At 44.2% G+C, this 26,272-nt stretch overlaps 1 protein-coding gene across 2 annotated transcripts; it reads left to right on the top strand.

The window, feature by feature from the left end:
* Positions 1-420: 420 nt before the first annotated feature.
* Positions 421-14,623, top strand: LOC111145081 (transmembrane protein 254). Of its 2 annotated transcripts, none has more exons than XM_022499706.1 (4): positions 421-534; positions 2,675-2,778; positions 2,966-3,025; positions 6,050-7,630. In XM_022499706.1, the coding sequence occupies exons 1-4, from the start codon at positions 445-447 to the stop codon at positions 6,168-6,170; spliced, it is 375 nt and encodes a 124-aa protein (XP_022355414.1). In that variant the 5' UTR covers positions 421-444; the 3' UTR covers positions 6,171-7,630. The 2 variants fall into 2 exon arrangements, with proteins under 2 accessions (XP_022355414.1, XP_022355416.1); XM_022499708.1 differs by lacking the exon at positions 6,050-7,630 and adding an exon at positions 14,529-14,623 and having other exon boundaries at positions 445-534.
* Positions 14,624-26,272: the final 11,649 nt, after the last annotated feature.

Raw genomic sequence — 26,272 nt, 5'->3', positions numbered from 1 at the left:
ATTTTTATTAACAGTGACTGGTGTACGCTTAGGCCCAAAATGCGTAGCAGAGCTAGGACTTAGACCCAGGTCGTCTGTCCCACAGCCCCTGCTCCTAAGTCCTGCGCAGTGCGGTTCCACACATCTTCATTAACGGAGAGGCAGAGCATCACTTCTCTCAGACTCGCGGTTATTGGAGGCGGAAGCATCATCTATTCCAACACCTTTCTGCTAAATGCAGGAAAGTGCCACTCATAGAGGAGGGATCTCCCAGCCCCGCCGGCCAGAGCCCAGCGAGCCCCGCTGCCGGGGTTCCCTAACCCGCAGGGGTCTTAGGGTCCCGGGAAGGAGGTGGGAGCAGGGAGCGAGGAGCGAGGAGGAGCGCCCGCCCGAGCCCCGCCCCGCCTGCCCCACCCCCGCGCCGCGGAGCGCCCAGTCTCGCGTTCTCGGGGATGTGCCGCAACAATGGGGACGGCGGCGGGCGGTAAGGCGTACTTCCAGAGAGGCAGTCTGTTCTGGTTCACCGTCATCACGCTCTCCTTCGGGTATTACACGGTAAGGGCAGCTCCGGCGGAGCGCAGGCCAAGAGCAGCGGGCGGTGTCCCCAGCGTGGGACCCGCGTCAGCCGGCCGAGGGGTCGCGCAGGCGCAATCCGGCTCTGCGCGCCCGGAGCCCAGGGGGAAAGGGGACCAGGCCCGGGAAGAAGACGCCCGCGCACTGGTCCGCGCCTTCCGCCTCTTGCCGCCGTCCCGCGAAACCAGTTGTTCAGGCTTTCTCGGTAAGGGAGTGGGGGCGGGCACTGCTACTCCCCATCCCAAGACTCAGTAGGTCTTTCAAGATGGTGGTGACGAGGTCCAAGGTCGGCAGGCCTGCTGCCGCCTACTTCCGTCCGGCGAGACGTTTGCCTTCGCTGGTCACCGTCCTGGCACTGGGCTATTTCGCGGTGAGGCGTGCGGCTGGGGCGGCGCATCTCTTTTGGCCCGCCGGACCCTCGTAGGTCGAGAGGCGCCCTAGTGGCGAGGTCTTGCGCTTGCGTCGGCGCCCCCGGCGGTTGCCTAGGTTACTAGCGTGAGCGGGAGGTCGGTGGGCTCGCGGGATGGTTTCTGCTCTATCGTCCTTTCCGTGGCGTCTTCGTCCCTCCGCGGTCACTACGACTCAACCGAGAGAGAGCGGAGTTCAGCGAGGGGGAAGTCACGCTGACAGGCTGCCGTGGGCCGGGTCGGGCAGGATAGGGCTTCCGAAGCAGAGTGCTCGAGGCAGTTGGGATTGTTTGGAAAACGCGGTTAGACCTAACGGAGGGATAGGGCGTTTGTCAGGGTCCTGGCGTAGATGTGGAATTAAGAAGACGGGATCTCTGCTGAGAGAAGAGGCGACTTTTGTCCGGCTGACAGAGTTCGTTTAAAGGATGATAGGGAAGACACCTGGAAAAGTAGGTTGGGAACTAAGTTGGGGAAGTGAGCTAAGTGAAGAGAGGCTCATCTGTTTAGATCTTGACCAGGAGATCCTGGACACTGGGGCTTAGAAATGTGTTGTCGTGTCCACAGTGGTGTTTGCTGTCAGATCTGCTCTCCTTGGCTCTGATTTCCTCACACGTAAAAGGGTGTTGAACTCAAGTGTTTCAAAGGTGCGTTTCTGTTCTACGATTCTGTGTTCCTGACTAGAAAATAGATGGAGGAAAGCTTTGGGGACTGCAAATTGGGATACCATGGAGCTGGCATTATTGGGACATTATGGAACTGGGTAGCATTCAATTTAGGATATTATGAGCTGGCACGTGCTGCCCATTCCATTCCTTTTGGTTTTGGAGGGTGCAGTGATATTTTATGCTTTCTTTAAATTTGAGATGCATAAGACATAATGGGAGGAGGAGTACAGCTCTTGGCTGAGATCTGAATGGGACAATACATTTTGGACCTGTTGGCACTTAATTCTCAGAAAAACCTCAGCTGGCAGAGATTACAATATAGAGACTAAGGGAAAGTTGCTCCGATGACAAAAACCTAATGTGATGAAGTATTTGCTATTAGCACTTCACAAGCTTGACGTTCTTATTTTCCAACTCTGTGAAGTGGATCATTCCCAATTTTATTTTTTATTTTATTTTTTTAAAAGATTATTTATTTATTTATTTGACAGAGTGATCACAAGTAGGCAGAGAGGCAGGCAGAGAGACAGGAGGAAGCAGGCTCCCTGCTGAGCAGAGAGCCCGACGTGGGCCTCCATCCCAGGACCCTGAGATCATGACCTGAGCCGAAGACAGAGGCCACTGAGCCACCCAGGCGCCCTCATTCCCAGTTTTAGATGTAGAAGTGAAAGAAGGAAAAAGGATTCGAAATTAAATTGGTGTTTGGCTCAAGCCATAGTTTCTGCAATGAAGAAACTATCCAGGGCACAGAAACCTAAAGTTTACAATATGTACAAAATAATATTTTGGGTGGAATTCACCAAGTATAGAAGTCATCCAGCCTGGGCACTGAGTCTAATAACCATATAGCTTCCTCCCCATAAATCTGCCCCTGGAATAGCTTTTAGAAAACAGCAGAAGTGGAGAATGGAAGCACAGATGACTTAGTTCAGAGATTTTCATCTCTAGTTTTTTCTTATAGAATCAGGATTATTTCATAGTCTCTCAAAAATAAACATTTGCCAATTTAAGTGACTTAATAGGTATTTTGTGTTTCTGGTTCTCTTGCAGTGGGTTGTTTTCTGGCCCCGGAGTATCCCTTATCAGAGCCTCGGGCCCGTGGGCCTCTTCACTCAATACTTGGTGGACCATCATCATACCTTCCTGCGCAATGGGTAAGAGGGCTCTGGAAATGGGATGTGCACCCTGCAGCTCAGTCCTGCTGTAGATCTAGAAGGCCTACACTTGCCTTAAGCTATGTGAGAGTGTTGCTGGTTCACAGTAAGGCACCTTTTTGAAGTTTCTGTGTTAGATTTCATCAGCAGATAACCATCACCTTAAACCAGGCTGACTTTGTTTCAGGTATTGGCTTGCCTGGCTGATTCACGTGGGAGAGTCCCTGTACGCCATGGTTTTGTGCAAGTAGGTGTTTTTAATAGCGCTTTATCGTTTTTCTCTTGGTATCTAATATAAGTTGAGAGTAGCCACATTTAAATAATTCATGCGTTTGTAGGCCGAGAGCATTCTCAGGGTAGAGTTGAATCTCCACACCTAATACTGAGCCTAGCCCCGAAGGAGTACTCAGTAACTATTTAATGAATGGATTCATTTTGTTTGTGTTAGTTAATTAGCTACTTAATTTAGATTATTTTTTTCTCATTAAAAACAAAATTCTCTGTATATTCTCCACCTATAACAAAAGATTTGGAGGTTGCCTTCTAGTTTGAAAAAGAGCCAGTGTATTGACATAGGCCAGTGATTCTCAATCCTAGTTTCACAACTGACTCACCTGAGTAGGTGAGTCCGTTTTTGAAATATACATGTCTGGTGTCCAGACCCAGAGATCCTGATTGGGGAGGCCTTGCCTCTGAAACGGGAATCTGTCATTTTTTCCCAGCTTCACAAATAACTCTGGGATGCACTGCAAGTTAGAAAAGCCTCCCAGCTCAACCCTGTTTGCAGGTGCCAATATAAGTTAATACTGTGTGAGGGTCCTAGGAAAGATTCTCTTGACATTAGTACTTCATGTAAGCCTGTGCAGACGGTCTAGTGACGTGAAGAGGTGGTTATAGTAATGCCGGTTACTTTGCAGTTAACTTCTGGTCAATATGAACTGTGACCTCTATTACAGTTGTATTGCTTCTAAAAGGGAGAGATAAGATACTTCAGAACAGGGCACCTGGCCTGGGTGGCTCAGTTGGTTGAGCGACTGCATTTGGCTCCGGTCACGATCCCAGAGTCCTGGGATCGAGTCCTGCATTGGGCTCCCAGCTCCATGGGGAGTCTGCTTCACCCTCTGACCTTCTCCCCTCTCATGCCCTCTCTCTCTCTCAAATAAATTTAAAAAAAAAAAGATACTTCAGAACAATCATGTTTTAATAATAAAAGTAATATTTTTTGAGTGCACACTATGCCAGACACTTGCTAAGTGCTTTTAAAAGATGATGTTACTCTATCTTCCCATTTATCTCCCTAGGAGAGGAGCAGAAAGCAGCTTTGCTCCCTCTCAGGCCTCTCCAGGTCCTCTCACCCTGTTGTCTGCCTCCCACCCTAGCCCGGTTACTAATATTGCCAGTCACTGTTGGATACCCTCCAGTCTAGTCCAGTCTATTTATTAAAAGCATAAACTAGTATGTAAGTCACAGTGCCTTTTCTCATCCAGCTGGGGCTCAGGAGCCTGCTGTGGGGAAGAGAGTATAGTTGGTGGCTTCTCTCTCAGGCCCCTTCTTTTTCCTATTTGCTAGCAACAGCACTTGTGGCCCCATGGGGTGGGAGCAGTTAGAGGAAACAGGGTCAGGCAGCTGGGAGCTATGGATGTTGCATACCTGGGGTGGCTTTTTTTTCTCCAGGGGTCCTGGTGGAGTTTTGAGAAGCCAGCCATCATTAGAGATCCCCCTTCTTTAGTTCCCTTGATGGTTCCTTCAGATGCTTCCTCCAGCCTGCCACGGGCTCTTTCCTCTCAGGATCTCTGATTGGGGGGAGTTTTTCCCTCCCTCCCTCCCTCCCTCTTTCCTTCCTTCCTTCCTCCCTCCCTCCCACCCTTCCTTCCTTCCTTCCTCCCTCCCTCCCATCCTTCCTTCCTTCCTTCCTTCCTTCGTCAGAGAGCAAGAGAGCACAAGCATGGGGAGCAGCAGAGGGAGAGGGGGAAGCAGGCTCCCTGCTGAGCAGGAAGCCCTCTTTTTCCTTGTCTGGACCAGTGAGTTTACCTCATTCATTTTCTTGGTGTGCAGTATTCTATGATGTGGATGTGCCTTAGTGCATTTCACAAATCCCCCCCCCCCCAATAGACTTTTAGGTCTCTCATTTTTATTATTATAGTACTGCAAGAACATGAATTTCTCATACTCATGGCCCTTCAGTTGTTGCTGATTAAAGGAAAAGCTTTCAACATTTTGCCTCGTGTTTTTTCTAGGCTCATGCAGACCACCTCTGTCAGAATAAGGAGGTTCCATCCTGTTTCTGAGTTTGCTGAGAACTTATATTCAGAATGGAAGCATTTTTCAAATGCTTCTGCATTTATCAGGATGATCCTATGATTTTTCTTCTTTAATCTGTTAGTATAGAAAATTGTATCATTTCTGCATGCATTGTTTTTAAATTTTGTTTTAGAAGTCATCCACATGAGACTTTATATACAGATGAGACTAGCAAGCCATTGACTGTAGTTGGGTCATTTTCTTTTGAGCTTTGTTTTAAGTGGTTTAGCTTGAATGACTGCAACAAGATGTTTATTATTATTATTATTACTACGTGCCAGCCTTTTACTAAGTACTTTGTGTATGTTATTTCATAAATCATCTCAAAACTTGCTGAGATAAATACTGACATTCCTATTTTTTTTTTTTTAAGATTTTTATTTATTTATTTGAAAGAGAGAGCACAAGGGGCGGGGAGGGGGAGAATCAGACTCCCATCTGAATGGGGAGCCTGATGAGGAACTTAGTCCCAGGACTCTGGGATCATGATCTGAGCTGAAGGCAGACGCTTAACTGACTGAGCCCTGATACTCGTGTGTTTCAGAGGAGGAAACAGATGCTGAGAGAGAATGAGTGACTTTCCCAGCGTCGCAGCCAGTTGTTGACACGCTAGAATTTACACTGGCTCTACCTTCAAAACACTTCCTCTAAAGCCATCCTGGTTCTGGAGCTTTTTAACCTTATCTGCTCTTCAGAATCTCATGAGAAATGGTTTAATAATATCGTGCCCTAGGCAGTAGCCACACTGCATCCGAGGGAAGCGTGTACCATCCTAAATGCACAAGAAAAATGAAAATAAACTGTGCGAGTTTAGAAGCTGGAGGAGAATGGCAAAATAAACCTAATGAAAGTACATAGAAGGAATACTTTTTTTTTTTTTTTAATGGAAGACAGTAACTCTTATGAAACCGCAGCATTAAAATTCTGGTGGCTAAGTTCTTTTTAAGTTCTTTTTTTTTTTTTTTTTTAGGTCTAAAGGCATCACAGATGGTCGGGCTCAACTACTCTGGTTCCTACAAACTTTCCTCTTTGGGATAGCATCTCTCTCCATCTTGATAGCTTACAGACCAAAACGCCAAAAACAGACTTAAAGAAGATACTCAGAAGCTTTCTTTACACTTTTGACGTTCAGCCTCAGTGTTTTGGGGTGAGGAGAGGGATGCTGAGTTACTCATCTTTCTACTTTTCCAGAAATTTAAGACCCTCTAGTTATTCATTATTCTTTCATATGCTCTGGTTGAGCTTGACTAAATGATAGGAAAGGATTTAAACTTCGCAGTTCTGTAGACTCACCTGTTTGGCCAAGGGCTTCCAGCTACCTTCTTGAGGTTCCTAGCCATGTTCGTGCTCCTTATGTCATCTGGTTTAAGCTTGTACTAAAACAGCTTCTTGGTATAACTTTGCTCCCACCTTCTGACCAAGACACCATACCCTTACTGCCCCATCTTAGCTCTCCTTTCTCCCAATTTTTTTCCACCTTTCTGAACCAAAACAGAGTGACATTTCCACAGCACATCAATTCCACACGCACTAGGCACCTGGGAAGCAGGATCTTATCCTCTCAAACTTCCATTTCTCACACACCAAGAAAGATAAGGAAGATAAGCAAGTGCATGGAATGGGCCAGGCCCAGCAGTAACCTGGAGGCACAGAGGACATGCTGGGTACCTAGAGGAGAGAATTGGAGATGCCTTCCCTGATCGAGCTAGCCAGAAGCCATCCTTCCCTCTGCGTGGCCCTGAGGACACAGTACTCTGTGGTGTGCAGGGGTCTGATAGCCACTGCTAGATGGCTCCTTCCGGTCAGGATCACATCTTAGCTTGATTTTTTTTTTTTCCGGCACCTGTCCCGTTGCCTTACACACAGGTGTTCTGTCAGTGTTTTCTGAACCACAGACCGAAAACTGTATTAACTTTCCATTTGTTCACTATCATTCCAGTTGTTCTATGAAAACTATAGAACCTACTCAGTGTATTCTCTTCTCAAAGAAAAGCACAGGACTGCCCTTGACTGGTGGTGCCCCCTTTCTCAAGGTCCCTGGTAGGAAACCTGTGTCTTTTTCACACTTGCCTATTCTTGGTCATTTTGTCCATACTCTGTAGCATCTCCCTCCAGCTCCAGCTTACTCAAACACAGATGTTCCTGAGCTAGAAATTCGAACTGGAAGCTAGTGACTACCTCTCCCATTCACCTGAGTAGACCTTTTTAACTACTGACTGGGCAGGGCAGGAGGGTCACTGACTCTGTTCCCTGATCTTGGCAGAATGACTCTGTCACCTAGGAGCCACTAGGGTTTGTTTCTTGGAGGACCACCTAGGCATTCCCTAGTTCTCTAGGGACTAGACTGTATTTTCCTTCTATGATGCAGTAGGGCACATTTTCTATTTTAAGCAAACATTTATGAGAGCCCTTTGCCGCCAAAAAGAGACCCCAAGTAAAAGTACAACCCTGAAACATTCTGGACTATGAATTGCTTTTGGGGGAGATGACTTTCTACAACTAAATTTCAGTTTTTCCTGTTTTTCTTGTCATGAAGGGATAGCCTTTTGGTAGAGAAAAAAAAAATTTTTTTAAAGATTTTAGTTATTTGGCAGAGCACAAGCAGGGGGAATGGGAGAGGGAGAAGCAGGCTCCCCGCTGAGCAGGGAGCCCAATACGGGGCTCAATCCCAGGACCCTGGGATCATGACCTGAGCCAAAGGCAGACGCTTAACCCACTGAGCCACCCAGGTGTGCCCCAAGAAGAAAATTTTTAACCATCGAGTTAAACATCATGGAAATCCGACAGAGTTTTTAAAAGCGTGGTCCTCTTGAAAAAGAAACAGTAATGACAGTAATATGAATGGTGACAGCAACACTATGGCAGATTATTGAGTGAAATGAATTAACTTGAATAAATGCTGTGAATTGTCTTCTCTATTCAGATGCTTTTTTTGTATGTCCATTTTGTTATACTGTCACTTGATTCTGCTTTTTTCCAAGTAGATTCTATTATGGAACTGTTTGTACAGTTCAAATATCAAGACTTTTTTCATTGATAAGGTTAGCATGCCCTCATTGTAGAGCACGTGACCCTCGTTATGCTTATAGAGCTGCCCTGAGCCCACTTCACTCCGCACACACTGTCTCATGGGTGGACATGAGTGTCTCCTTTCATTGCAGCATTTGTCCTCCTTTCGTTTTCATTTTTATTTGTTTAGCACCTGATGAAATCCATGCAGCAAATGAGAGAAGTACTTTTAGTTTTTAAATGCCAGAAGTATAAAATCCTATCATCTCATTTGGGGTATTATCATGACTTACAGCAAAAAAGAATCTTAATGAGCAAATGGTGAGGGTCGTTTTATAGGCCCATAAACTGCATCCCATCGAGGTGAAGTAAGCAGAGTCCAGACTCCGGCTGGGGCTTGTGTTTCTCTCATCCTCTGCAGCCCAGGAGCGTAGACGTTAAGTCTGTGAAGCAAAAAGTGAACAGAAATGGAGACATTGCCTTCGTACTGAAGCTGTAATGGGGATGTGGGAGAAACATCCTTGTTGAGTTCAAATGAGAAAAGGCTAGAGTCATCTCAGTGGAAGCAACTCAGGAAGGCAGACAAATTAAACTGTTTTCTTACCTCCTGCCCCTACCCCGAAGATGTCAGGAGCATGTATAGTTTGGAAGAACAAAAAAGAAAAGACCGATGGAAAAACCCATGACTAATGACCTCAGCACTTCAATGGCAATAGGCCAGCGTGCAGTGTTTCCTTGTAAACATCCCGCTTGTTCAGGACCCCATGCGAGTCACATCTAAACATGCTTTTTAAGCCAAGGTTTTAAAACAAGGCTTGGGCTTAAGAGGTCATATTCCAGATACATTAAGAGGTTCTTGAGCAAAACATCTTGTCATCTGAGAGCCCTACATATTTATGCCGAGGGTCTGAAAACACAAAAGAGAAGTTGGAGAACCTGCCTTTGATAGAAATGTGTGGTCACATTTTTTATCTCTGCCTGGGTCCTTTCTGGAGCCATGTTAATCAAAGCTCTTAGTTCAGCATAAATGTCAGTTATCTCGTTCCCTTTTTGGCACAGGCAAAAAGTTGCTAGTAGGGCAGCCGAGTAATAAATTTGCAAATGTAGGAGACCTCTCTACAAGGCGGAGTATCCACATCAAATTGGGAATGTTGGGCATTGAGAAACTATAATTATTTTACACTTCTCTATGACGAAGAATCTATCCTGATCCCACAGCAGATGCTTGAAGATCCTATCCAAAATACTGTATTTGAAATTTCTTCTTTCTTAAAAATAATTTTGTCAGAGTGAGAGAGCATAAGCAGGGGGAGCAGCAGGCAGAGGAAGAAGCAGGCTCCCCGCTGAGCAAGGAGCCCAGTGTGATACTCGATTCCAGGACCCTGAGATCATGACCTGAGCTGAAGGCAGATGTGTAACAGACTGAGCCATCCAAGTGCCCCCCCCCACCGTATTTGTAATTTCTATAAACATTTTAAGGTGGCTTCTAAACTTTCCTAATAGGATTGAGTATATTCATTGCCTCATTTTTGTTTGTTTGAAGGTGGATTAGGGAAAATGCGTTTGGCACCCTAATACTGTTCAGGGAAGTGTTCATGACAGTGTCAGGGGTGGGAGAGTCTGCATTATATGCAGGGAGGTTTCAGTCCTTGGATGCCCCATGAAAAGATTTACCTGGGTTTCCGTGCTCCAATAAAGACAACCAGTGGGATAGTAGCAAGCACAAAGCAGCTTATTACAGCAAAGTGTGCTCTCAAGGTGGGAGAGCAGGCGGGTTCCTTGAAGTTGTTTTGAAAATGGATATTACTGGGTCTATCTGGGCTGTAAAGAGCTGTGAAGTACAGTGGTGTGGTCTCTATAGGAGGCTGCTTCCAGTCTTTTGGGAAACTCCTCCCATAGTTTGGTGGGGAAGTTTTTGACCCTGCAAGCTTGGTTCCGGAATGGTCTGGGGAGGCTTTCTCCTGGGGGAGCAGGGCTGTACCCGCAATGCAAGTGCATTATAATGAGTCTAGGGGTTAACTTGGGGCAGAAATGGAAGAGGAAAACGCATGTTCTGCACCTGTGGCTCCTGATCTATCAAGCCCAAGGTCTTGGAAACCACAAGGTCAGGATATTGAGCTCCCAGGCTTACAATGTGTAGCATTTTTTTAATCACCGTCCCTGCCTTCAGCTCTAGTCTCTTATCATTCCCCTTCAAGGACTTGGGATTCAGCTTCAGAGATGTTCCTTCCACTGCTCAGATCTAGCTTTTCTCTAACTAAAGGACTTTTCACTTTTTCTTTGTACAAAGCTGTTGCACGAGATGTTCCTAGTAAACAGAAATTAGTTAATAAAAATTGCCACTAGAATTTGAAATCTTGACATTACTATAAATAAGGGTAATATCATCTATAATATAGAGAAGCATTCCCTAGGCCTCAAGCAACCCCACAGCACTAGTCATGTCTACATTGCACCATGAGACCCTCCCTAAGGAGAAAAAGAGAGGCTTAGTTAGCTTTTATATAAGGTTTCTATGCATATCAAAGGGACAGGAAAAGGACTCATAAATACAGATTACTCATAAATATACTGAAAGATACAAAAGTATAATATGTTATATATTTATTACATTATTATTATATATCCACAAATATACTTTTTTGAGGATATTCTAAGAAAAAAGAAGGCAACAGGGAAAATTCAATCTTATTTATTCTTTTAGCTACCCTTTATTTACCTTTTTATTTACCCTTACCCATAACACATCATTAATTTTGATATAGCCCTCCTGTGTGTAATTTTGCAAATGAAAGTAAATACATATTTAGGTGTCTCAGGTGTCAGTTCCGCCAATAGATGCCCACCTTGGAGTAGATTTTCCAGACAAAAACGGGCCAAGGCTCTTTCACAAACACCTGACATAGGATTTGGGGGGCCCATCCCCGGGAAAGTGGTATATCGAGCTAAGAACGAAATTTTGAAAAACTTTCCACTTTCTAACCCTCTAGAGTCCTCTAAAATCTCAATGAAATGAAACTGTTCCCCTGATATAACCTCAGAAACCCCAAGTTGGATTAATTTACTTTAACTTTCTTACTACTGGGAAATGAAATCATCCAAAAAAAGACAAGATCTGATAAAGAAAATGCTCCTTGGGGCACCTGGGTGGCTCAGTGGGTTAAAGCCTCTGCCTTTGGCTCAGGTCATGATCCCATTCTTGCAAAATGTCCGTTGTTTTGTGAGCAAGTATCTTTAATGTTAATGAATCCTATTGTGAAATATTAGAACTTAAAGACCCAATCATGTTGCAATATGTCAATTACCACTAAAATCTGGCTTCTTGAGAAGGACTTCAAGGACAGTGTGAGTTTGGTAACTTAATCTGATTTTCATTTACTATCTAACAATTTGCCAACAAGAGCTGAATTGCTCACATTCCACATTGCTCCCTTGGAGAGGGAAAAAAATCTGTCTCCAATGCAGTGTGAGAAGCAGCTGGAACCTATCTGTCTGTGAACAAGACAGGTAGCAACAGAAAAAGAAAGTCTGGGCTGGCGAACTAGCAGAGCTCAACTTGGATGCCTCCAAAAATCTACCTTAATTTTGCTCAATTTATAATGGCATTAAACAACACAGGATATGAGCTGAAATTACGCTTGTAGTCCACTCATAATAAGAATGCTGGAAGGGGGCGCCTGGGTGGCTCAGTGGGTTGGGCCGCTGCCTTCGGCTCAGGTCGTGATCTCAGGGTCCTGGGATCGAGTCCCGCATCGGGCTCTCTGCTCGGCAGGGAGCCTGCTTCCCTCTCTCTCTCTCTCTGCCTGCCTCTCTGTCTACTTGTGATCTCTCTCTGTCAAATAAATAAAAAAAATCAAAAAAAAAAAAAAAAAAAAAAAAAGAATGCTGGAAGGGACTGCCAAAATTTTCAGCGGGACACCCCACTCATCTTACATTAAGGAGAAACTGAGCTTGTGAGGCAAGGTGACCACCAATGTCGACCAGCCAATTTGAGGGCAGACCTATGTCCCTGAATCCTCCGTATTTCACCAAGCTGCCTGCCAGCAGTGTTGGATGAAAGGTCCAAAGTCTTGTTCTCAACAGCATGGCTCACTGCCCAAATATTTTACACATATTGTCCAAGAATGGTGCATAAAGAGTGAGAATTATTTCCATCCCTGTTAGCTGCCCTAAACCCCCACATCCTGCCCATGGGATGAGTGCCTGCCTCTGATACTGTCCCCATAGCAATGTATGAATACTGCGAACACTCTGCAGACCTAGGGGTTTTCTTGCCGTTGATGGAAGATGCAGCAATAATACGTTGCATATGTGGAAGGAATGGGGGCATTTATAGCATTGACCAAGCTTTCACATCTGCACTCTTGGCGGGCTTGCTGGGCTAATGCTCCGGGCATTACAGAACATTTCCTAGGAAACTGAAAATAAATATATTATGGAATTCAGTGTTCCGTGTGTCACTAGTGTTGTCCTGGTGGCCTGTCACGCCTGTTGCAAAACACACTGCTGGCTGCAGGCCTGAATTCCTTAAGGGGTCCCATGATATCCTTTGAAACTGCAGGGATCTCACAGAATGGTTTCTATCTTGATAATAATAAGAGCAAATGTTCACTGAACTCTTCCGGTGAGCCAGGAATTATGTTTAGAGCCCTGCTTGCATTCTTTCCTTTAAACCTCACTAACCCTTGGGAAGTAGGCGCTGCTCCCATTTTCCCAGTTAGAAAACTGGCGCCTAATGAAATTGTGTAGCTTTCTAACAGAGCAAGGGAGTAACTGAACCAAGAATCAAGCCTGGATCCCTCCAAGTCCAAAGCCTATGCTTGTAATGCGCGTTCATGGCCCTTTGTTTCTGGATGACAGATGTAAACGTAGCATAAAATCATTCCTTGGTGTTAATCTGTTCACAGTAAAGTACACGGCTCCATGAAATACATATTCAAAATGGACTCCACCATCTAATTCCTTAGCTGGAAAGTTTTCCATCTGTACTTCAAGCAAGGGATCCATTTGAAATATCTCTTTGAAATGGCATCGAGTAGGAAAGACATTTCCATCTGAACGTGAGTCTGACCAAGGACTGGCTAGAAGGCCCTGGGGAGACAACCCCAAACATGTCAGCCGTAATCAGGACACCCAGACCAGGGAGAGCAGGGAGGTAAATGGACACTGGCCTTCGTGGCCTGTGAGCCAGAGACCAGGCATCTTCAAGCAGGATCAAGGTGGAGATTAAGAGGCCACTGGGGCTAGAGGGGGCTGGGCAACCAAAGGGGTGTGCCCAGGATTAGAGCGAAGCGGAATCATCCCTGTGATACTGAGGCAGGGGGACGGGATTGTCTTGCAGAATGTAGCAAGGACAACTTGGCCTTCATCATTTAGAAGTTCCAAAATAATTCTTATCCTGGGATCAGTGAGCCTTTAATATTACCTGGGATCCGAAGAGACCGCACAAACAGAGAGCCTGGGGCCTCCAGGAATCGTTCTTTGGGGAGGGTGGGGGCCACTGGTGGATTCGGCACCAAGGCTCTCAGATGCACTAAGGAAAATGGACTTGGTAAGACCAGAAGGCAGCTGCCAAATAACTATACTGAACAAATCATTTCACCTCTTGAACCTGGGTTTCCTCTTGAGATGATTAAACTGGATGATTTATAAGTTTCCAGCTTTAAAATTCCTTAAAATTCCAGAAGCACTATTCAGTAGTGGAACAATTTACTTGGATAAGTAGTGAGTTCCCCATCAATGGTAGTATTCAAGAAGAGTAAGAATAACCCCTTGTCTGGTATGGCCCTAGAGAGAATTCCTACATTAGGTAGGAAATTAAGATTTGACTTTGAGTAATAAAAACAATAATAATAATAATATTAATTATTATTGATTAGGTAATATGTGCCCAGCACTGTTCCAAGCATTACACATATCTTATCTGGGGTATTATTAGCATTCCCATTTTGCAGAGGACACTCAGACCAGAGATCGCAAGTTGCTTCCCAGAGATCTCACATCTAGAAAGAGGCAGAGCTGAAATGGAGAAAACATGTTGCTCTGACTCCCCTACATCTTAACCACCACCCCTCATTTTGCCTTCAGCCTCTGTGGCTGCTGGGATAGGCATGCCTACCCTGGCCTGGGTTGTGAGTGTGAGGTGATGCGGTGCCTTCCGCGGGAGTGGGGTGGAATGCAGACGGCAGGCTTGCCAACAAGGCTGCTTTCCCAGGCCTTGCTGCGGAGAGCAGGAGGGAGTGGCCATCGTGCTGGGAACCTCAGATCGTCTGGGCCCCTCTCACCCACCACCTCCCTTCGCAGAGGGGAAGACTAATGCCCTGACGGTGAACTAACGATCCAGACTCAGGCAGCAAGTAAGGGGCCGAGCTGGGAAACCAGCTGCCTTGCATCCTGCCTTCCAGGCCAGTGCTTGACGTTTTGTTTGATTTTGTTTTTAGGGAAGTGCGTTACTGCGGGAGCTCACATACGTCACTGACAGTCCCTCCGTTCTGAGATCCAAAGAGACATATTTTCTCATGAGGGTACACGGATCAACCACAGTGGCCTGGGGATTCACCAGCCTGGTTAATTATTTAAAGTTCAGTTTCTGCCTATTCTAAAAATTCTTACCTAATCTTGCTCCCGTACAACCAAATTTACCTCTCTTACTGAGCCTGAATCACCATTTCTGCTTTGAGGCAAATTTCCTTACTAAGAATGACCCACAATGACATATTCCTGCCTACCATGCTTTGGCCCCAGCCATCAGGCCACCAGAATTCTCCCCCGTCCTTTGGGCTTACCTGCTGGGGCTGGGACTTCCTGCTCACCGGCAGCCCTGAGGGGACAGCCATCGCTGGAACACTAAGTCTACAAACTACATTTATACCTCAGTTGGAAACCTGTGACCCGCTCTCCCATTTAAGCTTCACAACACACAAATTCCTCAATATATTTTAGGCTCATAAGGGAATAAAAGGTTCATAAAGGTTCATTAAAAAAAAATCTGTGACGGGTAGGAACAGTTTAAAATTCTCCACTCATCTACACTTTCAGTCCTAGGGAACTGAGTTAAAAGCAGCATTATTCCAGGGCAAAGATACTTGCCTATACTCTCTTTTTCCTTCTTTTTTTCCCTCCCTCGCTCCCTCCCTCCCTTTCTTTCTTCCTTCCCTCCTTCCTTCCTTTTTATGTCCTCTTAGTTCAGTGGTTTTCAAATTTGGGGTGCAAAATTCTCAATTTCATTATGATTTAAAGAGTGTCCAAGGCCTGTGTAACTTTAGGTCACAAGCTGGCTTGAGGACCAGCCCTTTAGTAAGTGCCCTTTGGGAGCCCGGAGCACATCCACAGTCGAGAGCAGGCTTTGCAGTCCACGGAGACCTTGGGCAGGTTTCTTATCCCTTCTCAATCCCATTTGTAAAATGGGGACAATGACGGGGCTCCCTCACGGGAAATGTTTGGTGAAGTGGGCATTAGTAGGTCTGGGCCTCTGTGCTCTGGTCTCTGGCACCTGCTGCATGCAAGTCCCTCCTCACCCTCAGATGAACTTAGAGACTTTTGTCAGAATCACCCCCAACTGGTGTCATGGCCGCCTCCACCTGCCCTTCAAGCCCAGGGACTGTGCCCAGTGCCACAAAGTCGGGGCCTGAAGCCCTGTTCTCCGTTGCTCAGTGAACCAGGGAACTCTTGGAGTTTAGGGATACAGGGCTCAGTCCCTCCTCTGCTCTCCCAGGATGCTTTCTTTTTGCAACAGTAAGTCTTGGATGTGATTCCATGCTGGCATATGTAGATAGAGTTCATTCATGGAAACATTTCCTTAGAATACCATATACCATTTTTGGATGTTCATTTCATTATCTAAGGACTAGATTCTTGGAAGTAGAATTGCAGTAGAATTGCAGAGTCAATGTGCACATTTAACATTGTTGTAGACATTGGCACATGGCCCTCCACAAATGTACAAATCTACATTCCTACCAACAGAATATGAGACTTACAACCTGATGTAAAGGCAGAGCCATCAGGAGAACTAAATCTGAGCAATGGGTCAGTACTAGACCCATCTGAGATGGAAAGGATGAGACTTCTGCCCAGGGGGTGGGAGGAAAGGCTCCCTCCATCAGTCTGAGGATGGGCAGAATGGGAGCATCCCCCAGCAGCTCACGGTGACATAGAATGGATTACTTAGGAACCCAGGGTTGGAGGATGCTTCCCACTGTTAAGAAGGGAGAACAAAAATCTTTATCTCAATTCTGTGGCAAGGGGATCACAGCCTTTGGTTCTCAGTCCCTTTTGGATCGAGGACCCCTTTTAGGATTTGATAAAAGCATGGAAGCTGTGCCCTGAGTACACACACATTCCCACCCGTACATGCACATGCAACTTTGCATATAATTTCAAAGAGCTAATCCAAAATCTCAATGTGCATGAGACACCATGCAGAAAGCCCAAATTGACCTTCTGAAGGTTATTCTAATCCTCCCAAACAAGGCCATCATCACCTGCTAGTGCCAGCTGTCCCACAGCAGCTCACAGGTTCATAAGTTAGCCCACCTGAGCTCAGCAGAGACCAGCGGAAGAACCACTCAGCTGAGCCCAGCCTACACTAGTAAACAGCAAAATCATGAGCTCAAGAATATTTGATGTTTAAAACCATCATTAAGTGTGGAGATGGTTTATTATAAAGCGAAAGCTAACTGATGCAGTCCACATGAAGAACACTTGGGAATGCTATGGGGGACACAAAAGAAGACTGGAACAAATGCAAAGATGTTCTATGCTCTTGAGTAGGAAGAATCAAAATCATGGAGATGTTGATTTCCCCTAAATTATTCTATAAATTAAATAAGCTACAAAGGAAACACAAATGGGAACTTTTGATAATCAGAAGAGCTGATTCTAAAGTTCCTATAGAAAAATAAAGTCAAGAAGAATCAGGGGAAAATCTAGAAGAGAAGAGGAAGAGGAACTATCCCTATCAGATATTACAACACATTACAAAGCTTCAGTAATGAAAAGCAGACTCACGAATATACCAACATATCAGATAAACAGAGTTGGAAATCCAGAAACAGATCGAAGTTTATAGAGGAGTTTGATATATCCTGAAAGTGACCTTTTAAATCAGTAAAGGAAACAAGTGTTTTTCAATTAATGTCACTGGGGAAACTAGATAGTCATCTGAAAAAATACAAAATTAGGTAATCACATTTACCTCAAGATTCCAATGTAAAAAAAAGAAAGAAAGAAAGAAACCATGAAGAATTAGAAAAAAGAATCTACGTGCATGTTGTTTTTTTTTAATAAAAACAACCCCACAACATTTGCTGTCATCTGATAATAATACAAAGGTAATCAAAACAATATGAACGAGTGTTTTCGAACTATACTCCCAACTAAGGACACCCAAAAAAAACAAACCCTGTTTGCCTTCTTGAGAATCTCTCACTTAATCCATCATTTCTAGTTGGAGATACTTTCAAGCAGGGTAGTATCATCTCTTTTAGCATGATCCGACCCAGTTGTTTTCTCGACTTTGTTTTTGGAATGAATCTCTTCTGCATCATCTAATACGAAGTTCATATATTCATCAAGACCAATGGTATGGTCCTCTTTCTGAACATTTACTTGCTTGTAATGCCGCACCTGAATCCGAGATCTATTTTGCAAGTATCTGAAGATGAGGTTGATGGGCTGCACCTCACCTTCCACCCTTTATGAGCCCAGCCATGATATGCCATGGGGAAACCTGACAAAGAGCACACTCCTGTGTAGTTTTTTAAAGGCTTAGAGTGGGAAAGGTTTGTCTAATTATGATATAAAACACAAAAGTTGGGCGCCTGGGTGGCTCAGTGAGTTAAAGCCTCTGCCTTCAGCTCAGGTCATGATCCCAGCATCCTGGGATCGAGCCCCGAATCGGGCTCTCTGCTTGTCAGGGAGCCTGCTTCCTCCTCTCTCTCTGCCTGCCTCTCTGCCTACTTGTGATCTCTGTCTGTCACATAAATAAATGGGAACTTTAAAAAAAAAAACACAAAAGTCATAAAAAGATATTAAATAGAAATAGTGGTAAATTGTATTATATAAAATTTCTAAATTCTATGTTAAAATTATTATAAGCAGACTAAAAAAACAATCATGAAACTGGGATAAACATGTGTAGTTCATATCATAGACAAAGGTGAACTTCCTTAATATGTAAAGAACTCCCACAATTCAGTAAGAAAAAGCTTTACAACACAATAGAAAAAGGAGTAAATGATATGGCTACCTAGGTCACAGAAAAGAAAATACAAATAGCTCTGGATTTTTTTTAAAGGACTATTTATTTATTTGAGACAGAGAAAGAAAGAAAGCATGCATGGGTTGGGGGAGGAGCAGAGGGAAAGGCACAAGCAAACTCTGCACGGAGCTCGGAGCTCAACGTGGGTTTTGATCTTAGGACCCTGAGATCATGACCTGAGCCAAAACCAAGAGTCAGATGTTCAACCAACTGAGCCACCCAGGCACTACAGTTCTGGATATTTTAAAAGATACTCAATCTCACTCATAATAAAAGAAATTCAGGTTAAAATTATCCTCAGAAAATAGTTTCCCATCTATGATGCTGAGGAAGATATCTAAGACTTTTATAATATACTCAGGGGAGCTTGTGTGAGGAAAAAGGCACTTTTACACACTGCTGATGTGAGTGTATGCTGGAGTCACTTCTGTAAGTCAATTTGGCATTATCAAACAAAATGGCAATGCATATAGTCTCAGAACCCGAAATACAGATATATTCTGATGCATGCGAATAATGCGTGGACAAGGTTTTCACTGCAGCATTATTTGTGATAGGATATAATAAAATCTTATGCAGCTGTAAAAGAAAAAAGTTCTTTTATGTGCTGAAATAGAAGATCTCTAAAAATAAGTGGAGATAAAGTGTACAAATATGCTAATATTTGTAATGAAACAATGTATGCATGTTTATTTGCTTATATATGAATAAAATAACTCTTGAAATGTATACAGGAGCATGCATTTTAATTCTACTTTTGTGTGTTTTTTCTTAAACTTACACATATTTACTCATCAAATAAGCTAGCACTGTCTCACATGTTTAAATTCGTAAGTGCAAATCCGTGTTTAACAAAATTATATTGTTATGCTGATGAATTTTATTTTCAGAGTTACATTTTGTAGTTTATCAGCTTGAAAATAATTTCTAGGATCTTTAGGCAACTTAAAACCTTGCACTGATCGATTTGATTTGTGTCTGTTCACTGGGTATGTAGATTATTTCTAAGCAAAATGGGATACTGAGACGTGCATCCTAAGCATAATTTAAGTTTATATACTTTTGCTTCTTTTTCTATATGCTACATGTAGCCTATATCTTTGGGTCTTTTAATGAATGTATTCATTTTTGCCACTTGGAAAAGCTGTACTATAGGCCATGCATGTGGTGGCAGAAAATTGCATTTGTGTCCTTGTGAGTTCCATTTGTCTGCTAAAATGCTAATTGGGGACGGTGGACCTTCATGAGTATTCCAACCTCTGGTTTTTCTCTGCGAAACAGAAGCTGCTTTGCTTAGAAGTTATAATCAATTAGCATGATTGACTCTATGCTTAAGAGCAATAGTTTCAGAGAAATGCAATTGTGTGTGCTTCTGTTTTACCAGGAAAAGAGTAGTTTTTTCCTAAAAAAGCAGTATTTAGGGGCGCCTGGGTGGCTCAGTGGATTAAAGCCTCTGCTTTTAGCTCAGGTCATGATCCCAGAGTCCTGGGATCGAGCCCCTCATCGGGCTCTCTGCTCAGCAGGGAGCCTGCTTCCCCCTCTCTCTCTGCCTGCTTCTCTGCCTACTTGTGATCTTTGTCTGTCAAATAAATAAATAAAATCTTTAAAAAAAAAAAGCAGTATTTACATTGGTTGGGCGGGGGTGTTTGTTTGCTTTTGGTTTGCTTGTTTGGTGAGACTCCCTTATATTCTTCAAGCATACTGAGGACACCGACTGGCTTTTTTTGTGGGTTATAGCTAGTGATATTTACTGTCTTGGAAACTGAAACCGAAAAAAAATGTTAATGCTTATTTAGTAATTCATTTGAAAATAGCAAAAATGAATGTGTTGCAAGTTAATAGCCTCTTAGCAGTGTTAAAAATTAGTTCTGACCTCATGGGTCCTCTGAGATCAATCCTAAAGTGTCAGTGTGTTGTAAAATATGAAAGAGCATAATGAAAGACTTAAAATGAATTTCGTTTGCCTTGGTTTAGAGCACCTGAGTCGGAGACACTATGAAATGTGTTTAAGATATTGGAAAAATTTGCTTAATGTTGATGACCCCGTTTTCTTGATTTCCTGTTTTATTGTTACCCATGACACAAAGGGTTATTCTTTTCCCCATGTGATCTACCTAGAGAGCAAAGACTCCGAGTTTTATCAGAATAATTATATGACTTTTACGTTGATTTTATTATGACTTTTATTATTTAAGAAAACCAGGTTTCTTGCTTAGGAGAGAACTAAAGTGCTTTACACTCATGTCATTTTCTTTAGTATCACTTTCAAGTGGTAGACAAGTATTACTTCTCAGGTGCCCATGATCCTACCTTAGTAGTGTTTCAACCTCCTGGGTTCTGGCCTTCCTCAAATCAATCCTAAATGTAAAACAAAGTAAAATTGTAAGGATATCTGAGATCTCCCAGAAAGCCCAAGGAAGATGATGCGAGTTTTGTTACTTCACCTTATAAAAAGAGAGGTGCCAGAAACAATTAGATGCGTTTGATGTGATACTATCGATGGGTTACATGGGAAGAGATGAAATTGTTTTTCATCGGAAGGGGAGGAAACCATAGGAAATTTTCTTTCAGTGGAAAACTATGCACTGCCTGTAACACTCTGTTCTGCATTTTGGTTTTGATTCCAAGAATTGCTGTTCTGCAGTTCTATAAAATGGAGGTAACTGATAGCGATGAAATGTAATTCTCGTCCCTAGATGTTCACATTCTGTCCTGACGAGTAGAAGTTCCCACTCTGGAAGAAGGTGGTTTTGCTTTCATTCATGAATTTCATTCAGTATTCCTTTACTTCTATACACTTGTGCTTTTAAACTTCTCCTTTGAACCAATTATAATCGGCCTTGTTCCCTTATTGAATCAGTGAAATAAAATCTATAACACATGTTTGTGTTATATCTGTTTGAAAGACACCGTTTCCCCTTTTTAAAAAAAAAATGTAGAGGCGCCTGGGTGGCTCAGTCATTAAGCATCTGCCTTCGGCTCAGGTCATGATCCCAGGGTGCTGGGATCGAGCCCCGCATTGGGCTCCCTGCTCCTCGGGAAGCCTGCTTCTCCCTCTCCCACTCCCCCTGCTTGTGTTCCTGCTCTCACTGTCTCTCTCTGTCAAATAAATAAAATCTTTTTTAAAAAAGTATCTTAGTCATAAGACAGAAGCCCTGCTCATTACCATTCATTACAAAAATGGTAGCCTGAGGCATTCGAGTTTAGTTCTCTCCCTCGTCCTCCTTGAGAACACCTAAAAGGCACCTGATAGATCAGTGGCTGACATCGACCTTTACTGAGGTAACCTGGCCCCTCCCAGCATGGGGTAGCCTTGGGCAAGTCACTTTCTTTCCCTACACCTCCCCACCCTTCTAGTTGGGTGGGCCTAAAATAATCCCTTCCCATTCTACAGACCCAACTGAAGCTGGATCAAGGGTCCCAGCCCTGGAACACACGTAAGTCTAGACCTCAGCATGCGGCTGTGGCGGGGGCCGAGCGGAGTTGATAAAGGTCAATACCAATTTGCATGATCTTTCAATCACGGCTCACCGGCTTTCTCCACTGGTATTAAGAGAACGAATTAAACTCTAATGCCTTAAGTTTCTCTCTCTCTCTCTCTCTCTCTCTCTTTTTTTTTTTGTTTATAGATTTTATTTATTTATCAGAGAGAGAAAGAGAGAGAGCAGCAGGCAGAGGGGGAAGCAGGCTCCCCCCTAAGCAGGGAGCCCTATGTGGGACTCAATCCCAGGACCCTGGGTCATGACTGAGCCACGGGCAGATGATTAACCCACTGAATCACCCAGGCTGGAGTTTAGAGATGGCCCTTACTCTGTTGGGTTAATGGGGATTGTTCCAGCAGTGGAGCTGAAATGAAGACAACATGAAGTTTTTTCAAAAAAAATTTTTTTTTAAGATTAAAAAAATGTTTTAACTTCATTTCATTTTTATTTATTTATTTACTTACTTACTTATTTATTTTTGAGAGAGAGAGAGAGAGAGAGAGAGAGCGTGGCCTGAGCAGAAGGGGCAGAGGGAGAGAGAATCTCAAGCGGACTCTGCTCAATGAGGGGCCCGATGCAAGACTCACTCTCACGACCCTGAGATCAGGACCTGAGCTGAAACCAAGAGGACGCCTCCACCGCTCAACCGACTGTGTCCCCTGGGGGCCCCTCAGACTTTACTAAAGTATGCCTGTGGTCATTTTAAAACTGGAACCCACCCGTGTGCTCAGTGCCCCGATGGCACTGCAGAGCAATGCTGGTCCCTGGGGAGCCCCTCTGGTCTTTGTTGTCACCTGCCAATCCGGGGTGCACACGAAGGGACTCCACACCAAGTTCTCGCAGCGGGGCTTAGGTTGGCCTGTTCTCGTAGTTCACGTAAAGTGAACCATACAGAATTTTTTTGGTGAAAATTTCTTTCGTGAATTGTGTTTTTGCAAGATTCATCCCTGTTGTCCCATGCAGGGGCCGATCTGTTCACGACCTGGGCAGCTGTCGATGCGGATTTGGGTAGTTTCTGCTTCTGGACTGGGGTGATCGTGCAGGTCCCTATTCCCGTCCGTGTCTTTTGGTGACCATGCATTTCCGTTTGGTGTACGCCGGGGAGTGGAAGTGCTAAATCATATTTATTTCTATGTCTATCAGTCTGCCCACGTATACAAAGCTGTGGGTTCATGCTGGTATTTCCAATTCTGATCGAGCACAACAGGGGGAACCCTTTCCTTATTTGCAATTCCTTTCTTTGACAGTGAGAAACCTAGCTCCCATTAAATACATTTACTTATTTGCTCAATCCTAGAATACCCATAAAATAGCTTCAGAACTGCTAGCCCATATTCTTTAGGTCTGTCAGCTCTCTGAGAGGCCATAGAAGCAATGATACCCCGGTAGCAGGGAGCACACCCAGCAGCCAGATCCTAGTTTCTAAACGCCATTGTCCAAGACAAGGAACCTGGCTTCCTTGGAGATGTGACTGAGTCCGGGTTGGGAGCAATGGGAATATGAGATGAGCCCGAAACTTCCCGTCATTGTTAGGAAGTAAGGAAGTACTCAGACTAGAATGGGAATATTTCAAAAGGACACGGGAGCCAACTTGAAGATGCTCCTAGTGGCCATATCTGGGACAATTTGCGCAACAAAACAAACGTTAGTAATGGATTATAACCCATAGAATAAAATAAAATATCCGTGAGTCCACACTGAAATAATTGAATAACTACATAAATGGGAGAGAAGAGACAGCTCTTCCTTACAATTGAATTTCAATTAATAAATGCAGAAAGAATTATGGAGATAGAAAATCACCTTTGGAAAGCCAATGGTAATAAATATTGCAGGTAATAATCAGCAATGAGTGCTAAATTTAGTTGGTTGAAAGTATGATGATAAATAGGACAATTGTATAGTCTCAGAGTATCTCCCCGTATAAGATACTTATTAATTTCAAAAGGAGATGCAATAATTTAGAGTGGAGAAGGAAACCTGGCAGACAACACCTGTACCTTATCATCCTTCCACGTTAGCATTACTAGTAATGAAGCAGGACAGTCCCCCACGTGCCTCCTGATCTGATGAACTGGGAAGGACACGACATCACTTCTGTGGGATTCTCACCAACAACGCACAACCTCAACCTCAGCATGAGAAAACATTAGACAGACTCAAGGTGAAAAACATCCTATAAAACAATTGGCCAGTACTCTTCAAAAATGTCAAGGTTATGAGGGAAAAAATAACTGACATGGTCTCTTAAGATAAACCCTCAAAGTTCAGAGACACACAAAAAGAGCAGCTGTTTTAGATTAAAGGAGCCCAAAGACCCATGACAACTGAATGCACTGGAGGATCTCGGAGGGCACCCTGGACCGGAATGAGAAGAGTAGGGGAACAGTTGGCAACATCTGAGTAAACTCTGTAAATTCTTTAATTCTATTACATTAATGTTAATTTCCTGGCTTTCCTAATTCTTCTGTAGTTATTCAAGATGTTAATATTTGGGGAAGCTCTCAAAAGTTCTGTGGGAACTTGCTGTATTATTTTCCTAAGTCTAAAATTATTTAAAAAATTAAAGATTTTTTAAAAAAGATTTTATTTATTTATTTGACAGATCACAAGTAGGCAGAGAGGCAGGCAGAGAGAGAAGTGGGGAGCAGGCTCCCTGCTGAGCAGAGAGCCTGATGCGGGCCGATCCCAGGACCCTGGGATCACAACCCGAGCCAAAGGCAGAGGCTTTAACCCACTGAGCCACCCAGGTACCCCAAAAGAAAAGATTTTTAAAAGAAGAAGGAGATTGCATGTGATTGTGTCATGGTTCAGCTAAAAACCCTTCCTGCACCTCTGCCCAGAGCATAAAGGCAGAATCTCCAGAGAGTGACGTTCAAGACCCTCCACAATCAGGCCAAACCTCCCCCCCCACTGATCTCGAAGGCCTGTATTAACACTGCTTAGAAAAGTCCTCATCACCTTCATGGGGCCAGGACTCCGAACCTTTCCCTGGAAGCAGCGTCTGCGGCTGGCTCTTACTTGGTCAGCAGTTGACTTTCCCAACTCCCCAGAAACGAACTCCCTCCGAGAACCCCCGCAGTCCTGTCAGGCAGTGCTCCCACCCTTTCTATCCTCAGGAAACCTGCAAAGAAGGCAAGGCAACAGCGGGGGCAGGCTTCGGAGCGCTAGGGAAAGCATATGAAAGGCAGGCAGGGGAATTCACAGTCTCTGCTGGGAGGGGGTGTTTCTGTTACCCTGTCTTTGCTGGTGAGGAAATTGAAGCTTAGAGAAAGGAGGTCCCTTCCTAAGGCTACACAGCCAGTGAGGACAGAGTCAGGGTTTAAACCCACTTCCTTCCCTCCCCTACTGACGGATTCTAACTGAAATGCTCTGAGTAGTCAGCCAAGCAAGGTCCCAAGACAGTTTACATTTTACCCCAGCTCCAGCCTCGAGCAGCAAAATGAGATCTCCCTGGAAAGCACTGGGGCGCCTGGCTGGCTGGGTCGGAGGAGTGTGTGATTCTTGATCTCGGGGGTGGTGGGCTCAGGTCCCACATGAGGTGTAGAGATGATTTAAGTAAATAAATAAATAATTTTAAAAAAAGAGAGAGAGAGAGAGCAATGCAGACAAGAAACACAAAGAGACACCTGGGTGGCTCAGTGGGTTAAAGCCTCTGCCTTCGGCTCAGGTCATGATCCCAGGGTCCTGGGATCGAGCCCCGAATTGGGCTCTCTGCTCAGCGGGGAACCTGCTTCCTCCTCTATCTCTGCCTGCCTCTGCCTACTTGTGATCTCTCTCTCTCTCTGTAAAAAAAAAAAATAAAAAAAATCTTAAAAAAAAAAAAAAAGATTCTCAAAGAGCTGGGGGAGATGCCTGCTGATCCCCACCCACTGAGCCATGGAGGATGCTGGAATGGTGCATCGTCAACGCATTCTCAGGGAGTGTCAGTGCCTTTTACGATGACCTGAATGGACACGGAGCAATGTGAATGTGCAAAAATATCTCAGAGTTGAGCAGGCGGGACACCTTGCCAGACCCCCTTAGGCTTCAGAAAAGCCGGATTCAGGGCTTTAGAAAACACGGGCTGTGGCAAGCTGCCCTCACCAAGCTCTGGGATGACGGCAGAACCCACCCCCTACAGCAGCCGCTGAAGGTCACCGAGAAACGGAGCTCACAGTGATTCCAACTCTGCTTGATACAGTCGGAGTCAGTGCAGGTCAGCTCTCGGGCTGTGATTATTGATATTATCATTGTTAATATTCAACTTCTCCCCTCCCCCATTTGTCTCCCTATACTCAGCAGATTTTCCCATGTCCTTACATCTCCTATCTGGGAAGATTCAGGACTGCATGCAAGAAAGGGAGCAGAACTAAAAACAAAAACAAATTTTTTTTTAAAGATTTTATTTATTTATTTGACTGAGAGAGATCACAAGTAGGCAGAGAGGCAGGCAGAGAGA

Source organism: Enhydra lutris, unplaced genomic scaffold (assembly GCF_002288905.1).
Source record: "Enhydra lutris kenyoni isolate GAN:26980312 unplaced genomic scaffold, ASM228890v2 scaffoldscaffold12, whole genome shotgun sequence".
NCBI lineage: Eukaryota > Metazoa > Chordata > Mammalia > Carnivora > Mustelidae > Enhydra > Enhydra lutris.
Note: the sequence above shows the minus strand (reverse complement) of the source record. Positions and strands in the feature narration are given on the sequence as shown.

Bases quoted from the DNA above. Each gene is read 5' to 3' on its own strand.
- LOC111145081 (XM_022499706.1), top strand. From the start codon at position 445: ATGGGGACGGCGGCGGGCGGTAAGGCGTACTTCCAGAGAGGCAGTCTG. The intron at 535-2,674 runs GTAAGGGCAGCT...GTTCTCTTGCAG, and splicing joins TCTCCTTCGGGTATTACACG to TGGGTTGTTTTCTGGCCCCG. The intron at 3,026-6,049 runs GTAGGTGTTTTT...TTTTTTTTTTAG, and splicing joins TACGCCATGGTTTTGTGCAA to GTCTAAAGGCATCACAGATG.